This window comes from Chenopodium quinoa, unplaced genomic scaffold (genome assembly GCF_001683475.1).
Source record: "Chenopodium quinoa cultivar QQ74 unplaced genomic scaffold, ASM168347v1, whole genome shotgun sequence".
NCBI lineage: Eukaryota > Viridiplantae > Streptophyta > Magnoliopsida > Caryophyllales > Amaranthaceae > Chenopodium > Chenopodium quinoa.
The window spans coordinates 773,580-784,265 of NW_018744996.1; the positions used below are offsets into that span (position 1 = coordinate 773,580).

Below are 10,686 nucleotides of genomic sequence, written 5' to 3' on the forward strand. Positions count from 1 at the left end.
CATCCCCAACAAGAAAAGCAACCTTTGTGCGCAAAACAAATATGTAGTTCATACATGCGCATGAATATATCTAAAACGGGATATTAACAATTCTCACACACAAAAAATGAGTTACATATATTTTTAAACTAATAAGTTTTTTTAAGTATAAAGTGTTAAAAAAACAAAAAGGTAATATTATAAATTTTAAAGACAGAGGGAGTATCATACGAAGTATAAGGTTGTCAATGATGTCAAACTGCATATTTGCACCAAAATGTATATTACATCATCAACCTAACATGCTACTATAAGAAAAGAATCAAGTTCAAACAACCAAAACCTAACCAATATTGCTAATATAAGGGTTGTCTAAATATCACCAAAACCAGCAAATCAAAGATTGAACTCAGTTACTTTCATCCTTTGGGTACCAAAATCTGTTGAAGAACCATGTAGAATCAGAAGCCACCGCTTCATCATCTTGGTTACGGTGCCAAGTATAATAAGCATGAGTTCGGTTTTTAATCTCCAAAATTGCATGCCCAAAACTTGCCTCTCGATAAGCAGAGTAGAAAGGTTGTGGATTAGTGAAACTGTATCAAAGAACAAAATGGAAACAGTGTCAGATTGTTATAATATAGTCCCATCATTCGGAATGAATTGCCACATAATCAACGTGATTATTAAGTCTGGATAGGAGGAGTAATTGAAAACAATGGAAATCTTACTTGTTAGCAAGTCCTTCTATGTTTCCACCATCACCGATTGTCAAGTAAACAGGTGCTGATTTATCTTTGATGGGAGTACTTAGTCCATTTGTAATGTTGTAGCGTATATTTGATATTCGCTCCTAATAACAACATTTAGAGCATATACACAAGATTAATGATATTAGCGATCAAAAGTATATTGACAAACATGCACAAACAAAATGGAACGACTTTGAAACAAAGTAAGTAATAATAATAGTACTAACCGAGCGCTCATATGCATGAACATGACCAGCTAAAACAAGGTCAACTTTATATTGAACAATCCAAGGTTCGAATATGACTCTCATACTTTCTCCTTCCATGTAATGGTAATTATTTGAATTGTACAATGGAGCATGCATCATAAGAATTAGCCAAGGAGTCTCATGCCTATCCACTTTCTTAAGCTCTGCTTCAAACCATTGGTATTGCGGCGAATACTTGGCTGCATTAAACATAGAAATTCAATCAATTAGAATTGAAAGTGATGAAAATTAATCGCGACAATTTGTGCATAATAGTGGTTGAATTAAGTATGGTTTATGTTTACTTACTAAAAGCGGAGTAAGAAGAAAGGACAATGATATAAGCTGGTCCTCTCTTGATAGAGTACCAAAGAGGAGATGTGCTTCCACTTTGTTTGTAAGGGACATGATAACGATGCAAAAATGGCTTAAACGGCAGATATTCACCCTGAAAAACAATTATTTGATATTAATTTACACATATTCAAATATTTCTTCGGTTTTCTTTTTAGTTGACAAGTTTCTTTAATCTTTTAAGAATAACCATAAAGGATAGTCAAAATAGTATATGTGAAAGTCAAAACGTGTCAACCAAAAACAACTGAAAAAGTATAATAGAAGTTTGAATAAAATCCAATAAAATATGTGACTTACAATTTCAGGAGCAAAATCAAGTTCATGATTTCCAGCAGTCCAAATCCAAGGTTGGTAAGCTGTACTTTTCTCCACAAAACGACCCCAAATATCCCATTTGCTTTGGTCATGAAGAGGATAATTATCAGCATAGGATAGATCCCCCACAAATAACACTGCTTCACCTTTAGGATTTGCCATGTAATGTCCTAGGGTTGAATTTGATGCATATGTTTGTCCCAAGTCACCTATACATTCAACAAACAAACTTATTGAACACCAATTGCTCGAAATTCAACAAATAAACTAAGTTAGTTGACATTCACGTTGTAATGTCATAATCAGAACAAATTGATACTAACCTATGATACCAAATGTGTAAGGGACATCAGGTCCAGGTCTTGGAGGAGTAGTAAATGAAAATTGACGAATTGCGTCACCTCTCCCAAGTTCATAGAAATACTTGGTATTGTACTGCAAAAGAACCACCAAAAATGAAGTTTATGCTCTCACTCACATGTACAAAACAAATAATACAGAGTATTACTATTCAAAGTAGTTTTAACAATAAAATTAAATAGTATATGAACCTCTAATTTCTTGATGGTAGCATGATGAATGTAACCAGAACTATAGTTGTAGTAACGATAGGTGAAGATTTGAGAATGTGCTGTGTAAACATCACTAGGATCATAAGCTTTCCAGTACCTAACTACATTAGGATGGCGTTCGTTAGGCGTCATCCACGAGATGATCACACCTCGGCCTCCTCGGTCCCCCTGCGTGATATGAACTTGCTCCGGGGCATTGGAGCCTTTCGGCGAAGGGAAAGCCGTGGCAGGCATGTCGACCGAGGCATCCGTTGAGCGCGTATAAGAGCTAGTTTTTCCGGCATGACAAAAACTGGTGGTAATACAAAGAATTACGAGGATGAAGAGAGGTACTTTGAATGCCATGTGTGGTAAATTTATATTGTTACCTCAACGAAGGATGAATTATAGCTAGGAACTTTTTTTTAATCACTTTTACAGTTTTATTCATCAAGAATTTTGCTTTGATTAGGGTTAATGTTAGTATATATGATAAGATTAAAAATTTAAAATAAAACTAAGTTTATCTAAATATGTTATCCTAAAACAAGATTTAATCTAATCATATATCTAATACAAAGTACTTATCTTAAAATAGACAGACGTACACATTACGAATTCTTCAGATGATCCCACAACTCACCAAATGCAAGACATACATGCTTGCTTCCTCTAATGCAGCACACAAATCTTAGAATACTGCAACGGTGTTATTTAAGATGATCAAATAAGTCAAGACAAACAACTCAAGCTGGAGCATGGCTGAGATAGCTCGTTCATGTTAGCTCATGAACAACTCGTTTATTTGTTTATTTATATGTACTAGCTTGATTATAAATGAAGTTCTAAGGTCATATACAGAGTAATAAACATTACTTGACTTATCTTATTTAAAACTTTTTAATATAGATTAGTTGAGTTATTGAATAAAATGCTAGACTTGATTATTAAATTTTGATTGTTATGCCTTCATTAAGAGACTTTTGAAGGTCAAAAGCGCAAAGCTCGATCATAAGAAAAGTTTGTAGATATAAGTATCTCGTTTATGAAGTCAGCTTGATTAATACAGTACTTCGTAAATGATTTCAGATTTGCCTAAGATGACGGACAAAATAGCTTTCGGCTCAGGTCATGCTTACACCTGGCCATGAGAAAGATTATCAGCTGAAATCTCCTTATAAAATTATGCTAAGTTAGTGATCACAGTCGGACAATGTGAGCAATAGCACAGGGCACTGATTCCAGACAGAGTTAGTACGAAGTAAAATAACAATCAGATATAGGATACATCAGAGGATAATGAACTAAACACAATAAATTGATACTCTGTATCTTCACCTTGTTTTTCATTCCTGTTCACGATTACACAAATTTTGCAAAAAAGGTTGATGCATTACAACTGACTTTATTCACAAGATGCATTCATCTGAACCAACCCAGTTTAGATTCAGATGATCAACTCCATTTATCTGAAGCAAACCAGGTTCATCTTTCAGACAACTGAATGCATTTAGATGCCCCTTTGACAGCAGAATCAATCAGCCATCTCGCATGAGACTTAGGACTGAATCGTTCATCATGTTGTATATAAATATATGTAGACTATGGTGAAATCGGTAGAAAAACTGGTGAAATAGATCTACTCCAAGGGTTTCCAGTCCATTCTTGAATAACGATGAAGACATGGAAACCCCAACCTGAATTTTTGATGCCTAAACTCTCTTCTACTTCCCAGCTAAACTTCTAATATATAATCATATTTTCTGCTATATATACACAGATTGGCTACAAACACATGCTTTGTTATTGCCTTCACATTTCCATTTTCAGCTGGCTTGAGTGCAAAGATGCTGCATCAGACAAAGAATGACGAGTCAGGTGGAACCTTTTTGTATCCAGACTATAAAATGTATCACACCCTTCTGTATTGCTAAACCTAGCTGAGTTTTCCGTCCAGCGGGTCAATGGATTCATAGAAAAATGATATGGGTCTAAGACAAAGATCACTTGCAGAAAAAACCATTAAAAGAGCATAGCAAAATTTTAAATTTCTAATGTTCAACAAGAAATATAGGTAAATCTTCAGAAAGATCCTACCTATTACATACATTTATTTGACTTTTATTTTCAGCAGTAAAGAGTGTCCTTCAAAGATTTTTTATGACAAAGTGAGTCTCTAACAGGATATTAAAAGTACATGTACTTGACACAAAACTAAGTAGACCTCAGAATTATACAGGAGATAGGTTATCATAGGCACAGCATAACTGGAGTGTGTGACATTATTTTTGTGTTACTATTGTCCAGAAGCTAAAATCATATGTGAATCAACACAGCAACTGCAAATGATCTTAACGATTCTGAAGCACTTTACCTGAATTTGCAGTTGAGTCATAGGTCATGAGTGAGTTCTCAGATGCAACTAAATTAGGGTGATTTTCTTCCTTGACCCAAACTGGCTGACTTAGAGCCTCAAGGTGGTGCCATTGCTGTTGAAATTGTTGTCTGTCTCCATTGACATGAATTTCTGGCCACATTAGTGGCATGGTCATGTTCGGTAAATTGCAGTCCATCACAGATTCAGTCTGCAGATATTTAAGGGCACATGAGAAATCATGGCACAATAGAATCAGGCCAAATGCTGTACGCCTGCACCCATTGGAACCAATATCCAAAAGCCGCATACTACAATGTAAAAACCAGAAAACAGAATCCTTCAAGGTCATTCTTGTTGATTCTTTCATAGTTCAGCATACAATTAATACATTGTCTGAGTTTTGAATATTAATTGAGCTGTTAAAAAGATTAACAAAATAAAGAAAAGAGTCCAACTGTCGATGACCTTTTAGGGCCTGTTCGACTGTTAAACGGATATTTCAATCAATTTTTGAATGTCCATAATGCTTAACCAAGGTTAATGTTATATTTCCAGTTGGAAGACACAAAGCATAAGTGGGCTTGAATATAAAGACAATAGGTACTGAAAAATTGTCCTCTCATCTAAAATAAAATCCCAGAGGGAAGTATTTCAAGTATTCTATAAATGATTTCAAGTATTCTATGGATGGCAGGGATTTGGACACAGGGTCGAGCAATCGAATTTGATTCGTTGCTTTGGGGCAATGGTCAAATCTCTCTCCAAAACCATTTTCTATAAACTTCAAAAGTAATTTGTATTCTGACACACTGCAAACTTAACACACACAGAAAAACAATTCATAGACAATTACTATTTACTTCATAGAAAAATTATCGTATTTCTCCTACCAAAATACCATACAAAAGACATCAGCCGAAAACTTAATCGGAAGATAAGAACTTCAAACATGAGAGTCACTCACTCCTGAAATTAGGCTGTCAAGATTGAAATCTATTCTTGGATTAACTGCTGCAAGCCTCATTGACAGATACTGCAACAACACAGTAAATATTAGATGTTTTTATGTTAGGTCAAACAAAACAAAGCAATAAAGTAATTCGTTGTGGCTATTGATGATTCCTAGAATTAATTAGGGTTGCTCTTCACATATTCCTGGTTCGCATCGATGGTTCAAGGTCCAAATTTAGGTGGCATATGGTTGGTTGATTTAGATTGGACGATGCTAATCCAAGTCCTTGATCAACTTTAATTGTTTCAATTCAGCACATTTAAGATTTCCAGAAGGAAAATAAAACAGGAGGAGGGGATCTTAATAACCCTTTGTGGCAGATTAGAGGACCAATCTTGCAAGATCTTCCTTTGTTCTAGTACATATTTGTTTTGGTAGTCCCTCATAGAGTAAGAAGATGAAATGTTACAGTCAAAGATAAGTACCTCTACTTGGCGTTGCAAGTACTGCACATGATTGATTATCTCATCCAACACCAATGCAGTACCCGAAATCTGCATAGCATTCAAATGACTAAAAACTTATAAACTGAAAATAATAAGCCACCTCACTTCCACCACAGTGATTCAGTTCTTGGTATAAAAGCAACAACATATGTGGTACACAGACAAGCACATTGACAATCAATCCAATGACCCTTATTATGCCTAGATCATATCATCAGAGAAAATTCAGCGTCACCCCTATCCAAAGATTTTTCACTGTTGTTACTTGTTTGAACCTTAATATACAAATTATTAAATTTATTTCTATAAATAATGGAAGTCTGTAAATAATCAGCACTAATGGTCCCAGAAAACAGAAGAGCTCTATTGTCCATTTCTGCGAGACTGGGTGTAGACAAAATTAATTTGAACCCACTGATCTTCTTCAATTTAATATAGCACCAGGACAACCCTACCATCATAGATGTGTTCTATTCAACTTGGGCATTCAGCAGAGAATTATAGACAGAGCTGTCCTCTAAATAGTCCTCTTAACTTCAGGAGCACCTAACATGTTAACACAAAAAATTCAGAAAGCCCTCAACAGCCCACCCCCCCCCCCTCCCCTCCTCTCTTCCTCTTTCTTTTTTTCCCTCTCTCCTTGACAAAGACATATAACCATCACAAAAACATATGGAGTAATTATTAAGCAGTGCATAAATTCTTAAAGAGGCACAATCTGTCCACTCAAATGAATGAAAGGGTACCTCCAACTTTGAGATCATATTCTGATCAGCCCATGGTGGTCAGGAGTGAAAAAGCCAATCATTTTTCAGGAAATTAATACTCATTTGATATTTTGATCCAAATCAAGTACGCCGTGTCATATTTTCATTCTCTCTAAAAATATATGTTAATGAAAATTGGAAGAATGATAAGTGTTTTTATAGTACTTCATTCTTTTAAAATCGCAACATTTTGAATTGTACGATATTCACACACACCTTTAATTGTCTTTTGTGATTTGTACTTGGAAAAACAATCATGTAGGATATTGTTAGATTTGTCTCGAAATATACTTTTAAAATTTTTGTAATTTTTACTAAAATATTATTTAAGATATTAATGTTATAAAATGTGCATTGACAAGCGTGAAATCCCCAACGTTTCGATTAAAAAAATCTAAGGAATTATTAATAATTCACAAAAATAAAAACAACTCTTAAAATAGATCAAAGCCTGATCCAATTATAGTTCTCACTTAATTTCTCTTGTTTTTCCCATTGCCTCATATTATTGCCAATTGATATTATACCATAATTAGGTAGTAACCTAACCAGTTGAAACTAGCATTGAGGTTGTTGAAAACTCCACGGCTCTACCAAATTGTTACATATATGATGAAAAAAAAGTTAAAATGGAAAAACATATTCGAGTACTACCAAGAGTGAAAAAGACAATGATATGCTTGTCCTGTAAAGAGACACATAACAAACCTCTGCAAATGGCAAAGTGAAAGTTGAAAGGAAAAGAAAGAAATTCACAACACTACCAAAGAAGACGCTTTCCTTGCCCAAAAAGCAACTCACATCTTTTTTAAAAAGGTGACAATCATCTCAAAAAGCATAACAAAACCTTAAACATATAATTATATATTTAATTTAATTAATGGGCAGGCAATTTAGCGAGTTAGTCCTAATCACAATCATAATCATAATCATTATACCTTAATCAACTTTACAAAATCACCATCAATCGAAGCGTAAACTAATTAATTAAATCGTACAATGATAGATTGACTCGACATATCAAAAAAGAGTATCAATTTAATAAAAAAAACAATGTAATTTTAACAAAAAGTTACAACACCATACCTTGTTGCACCCTGGGACCAATTCCTGCAACAACTTCATCCGAGCATTGATTTTCTCTCTCCTAGCCTGCAAAAAAAATCACAGAAAACAATAATTACGAGATTAACACCTAATCAATAGTTAAACAGCTTAATTAAAATTAAAATGCTTAAGTAATAGAGTTAATTAATTAGTTAATTACTCGTTCAGCTAAACTATGGCTATCAGTAGCTTGACCTCGCCGTGCTCGAACATGAACATACGGAAGCTTCTCATCATCTTCCGACGTCGTTTTGTTCTTCTTACTCGATCCCTTACCCTAAAATACAAAATTCCCAAATCAATTGAACCCAAATTACAACATATTCAATCATCTAAAACCCTAATTTGTAATAAAATCCAACCTTCTTTTCTCTCTCCTTTCGCTTTAATGGCTTCTCCTTGTCACTCTCACTCCCAGCCGTCGGATCAGAACCCGAATTAGGGTTTGACCCAGCATCATCCAACGGCTCAGTTTTCACCTTCAACTCCGGCGAAGAAGAATCCTCATTCGCAAACACAGAATACTTCGCAGCTCGCTCAATGAGAGCTCGATTCGACGGCAAAGCAGGTAAAGAAGAGAGAGAATGACTAAACGCACTAATACGATGTCGTTTCACCACATCCCCTCCAACCCCACCACCACCTCCGCCGCCGGCATCGGCAGAAGAATCGTCGGTGAGAAGCTCCATAGCTTGATTAGGGGGTAACCCAAGAAGGGCAGTAAAGGAATTCCCATTTTCCGGCGCAATAATCAGCTTCTGAAACTCTTCCCCAAATGGGTAACTGGTGTTATTCTCCATTGTTGAATTATAAGGTTTGAAATGCAGGAAAATGTAGCCGTTGAAAAGGGAGTGACATTTATAGTAGGAAAGATGAAATGAAGGTAGTGAAAATGGAGGAATTTGTTGAGGAGAGAGAAAGGGGAAAGAGAGGAAGGAGGAGAGAGAAGGATAAAGGGGTAGTGTGAAAGGAACGTAAAGGATAAAGTGGGGATGAGAAAGAAAAAGGGGGTCGGGTAACGGGTACGGAGCAATCCAGGATATCAGTTTATGATTGAAACTGGACGTGACCCGTCTTTTTCTTTGCATTTATGTGGATGATTTTGATATTTTTATTTTTTTAAAAAAATTGTTTATGCTCTTCCTAATAAAAAAAAATGTTTTTGCTTTTTTTTAAGACAAAATAAACCGTTTACGCTCGTAATCATCAATCGATAACTAACATAATACTAAAACAGACACTCGAAATAACAAGTGTGGTGCTGTTTGTGCCCTCTAATTTTTTTTTTTTTTAAAAAAAAATCTAACTTTTTTATAAAATATCCATTGATTGATTATACTACGTATAAAAGATCGTCCATAAGCTGAACGTCGCCCTCAAATCTCCAACTAATGTCCGCAAAATAACGTAAAATTACATACTTATCCTTATTATAAAAATAATTAATTTTACCTCAACTGAACACTTTACCGTACACAAAAACTTTAACCGTTCTCTCTAGTGGTCACCGGCCACCAACGATCATCGGTCAACCACCAACCACCGTGATTTTCAAAATCAAACAAATTATTTAAATTTTGCACATCAAATTCGTTGGATCTTATAGACGACGACGAAAGACTGGAAACACAACCTATTCTGCTCGCCGAAGGCTCGTCGAACCGTACAGACTCGGTACGTGGTGATAAATTTTTTCTTAAATCGAAACCCAGGCAAACGCCTAGGATTTTCATAAACCCTAGGCTAAAACGCCTAGTTTTTTCAAATTTCGGTCAACCACCAACCACCGTAATTTTCAAAATTAAACAAATTATTTAAATTTTGCAAATCAAATTCGTTGGATCTTATGGACAACGATGAAAGACAGGAAACACAACCTACACTGCTCGCCGGAGGCTCGTCGAACCGTACGCGTGGTGATAATTTAATTTTTTTTTAATCGAAACCCAAGCAAACGCCAAGGATGTTCGAAACCCTAGGCCGCAACGCCTAGTTTTTTCGAAACTTCCTGGCCTGGGGTTTTCGAAAATCCTCAGCGTTTGCCTGGGTTTCGATATTTTTTTTTGTTTTTAATTTTTTATTTTGTTTTGGATTTCACGCATTCCTTATTATTATTGTTATTAGAAATATATTATAATATTCATATTGTTATTAGAATTATTATAGAGTTAAAAAGTTGTGGGTGTTGTTGAAAATAATTAAATTGTTTATAATTAGTTGTGTTGTTAGAATTGTCATTATTAATATTATTAGTTGTTATTATTATTAGTTGTGTGTTGTTGTTGTTGTTGTTGTTGTTGTTGTTGTTGTTGTTGTTGTTGTTGTTGTTGCTGCTGCTGTTATTATTATTATTATTATTATTATTATTGTTATTGTTATTGTTATTGTTATTGTTATTGTTATTGTTATTGTTATTGTTATTGTTATTGTTATTGTTATTGTTATTGTTATTGTTATTGTTATTGTTATTGTTATTGTTATTGTTATTGTTATTGTTATTGTTATTGTTATTATTATTATTATTATTATTATTATTATTATTATTATTATTATTATTAGCTGTGTTTGTTGGTTCTCAACTTTTATTAATATTTAATTTGTTTTTATTGTTATTATTATATAGGACTCTGAGTCCGAGGATGGTGATGGTGTGGACTACAGCGGACATTTTTTGACAGACAGTATGTTTCCGAGTTTTGAGGATGTTGTTCTATGGGCACAAAATGTTCATCGGCCGCTCGGATTTATGTTAGTGAAGTCTTCTTACAAGAAGGA

At 34.6% G+C, this 10,686-nt stretch overlaps 2 protein-coding genes across 3 annotated transcripts; both read right to left on the reverse strand.

Moving 5' to 3' along the window:
- Window positions 1-203: 203 nt before the first annotated feature.
- Window positions 204-2,636, reverse strand: LOC110707113 (purple acid phosphatase 5-like). The gene is made up of 7 exons (XM_021885129.1): window positions 2,203-2,636; window positions 1,975-2,086; window positions 1,634-1,860; window positions 1,289-1,427; window positions 959-1,179; window positions 711-832; window positions 204-575 (listed from the first exon to the last, which is right to left on the reverse strand). Exons 1-7 carry the CDS (start codon window positions 2,566-2,568, stop codon window positions 389-391), a joined length of 1,374 nt encoding a protein of 457 aa, XP_021740821.1. The 5' UTR covers window positions 2,569-2,636; the 3' UTR covers window positions 204-388.
- An 863-nt stretch (window positions 2,637-3,499) lies between these two features.
- LOC110707229 (transcription factor bHLH48-like) lies at window positions 3,500-9,042 on the reverse strand. 2 transcript variants are annotated; one of them, XM_021885241.1, is made up of 7 exons: window positions 8,274-9,036; window positions 8,072-8,188; window positions 7,891-7,956; window positions 6,017-6,085; window positions 5,544-5,612; window positions 4,577-4,787; window positions 3,500-4,052 (listed from the first exon to the last, which is right to left on the reverse strand). In XM_021885241.1, the coding sequence occupies exons 1-7, from the start codon at window positions 8,997-8,999 to the stop codon at window positions 4,015-4,017; spliced, it is 1,296 nt and encodes a 431-aa protein (XP_021740933.1). In that variant the 5' UTR covers window positions 9,000-9,036; the 3' UTR covers window positions 3,500-4,014. The 2 variants fall into 2 exon arrangements, with proteins under 2 accessions (XP_021740933.1, XP_021740934.1); XM_021885242.1 differs by lacking the exon at window positions 3,500-4,052 and having other exon boundaries at window positions 4,758-4,887; window positions 8,274-9,042.
- Between the last annotated feature and the right edge of the window lie 1,644 nt (window positions 9,043-10,686).

Coding starts and splice junctions, on each gene's coding strand:
- LOC110707113 (XM_021885129.1), bottom strand. CDS start 2,568: ATGGCATTCAAAGTACCTCTCTTCATCCTCGTAATTCTTTGTATTACC. Junction 1,180..1,288: donor TTCTTCTTACTCCGCTTTTA/GTAAGTAAACAT, acceptor TGTTTAATGCAG/CCAAGTATTCGCCGCAATAC. Junction 576..710: donor ATAGAAGGACTTGCTAACAA/GTAAGATTTCCA, acceptor TCTTTGATACAG/TTTCACTAATCCACAACCTT.
- LOC110707229 (XM_021885241.1), bottom strand. CDS start 8,999: ATGCAAAGAAAAAGACGGGTCACGTCCAGTTTCAATCATAAACTGATA. Junction 6,086..7,890: donor TGGTCCCAGGGTGCAACAAG/GTATGGTGTTGT, acceptor AATGCTATGCAG/ATTTCGGGTACTGCATTGGT. Junction 4,788..5,543: donor TTGACAGCCTAATTTCAGGA/GTGAGTGACTCT, acceptor AAATATCTGCAG/ACTGAATCTGTGATGGACTG.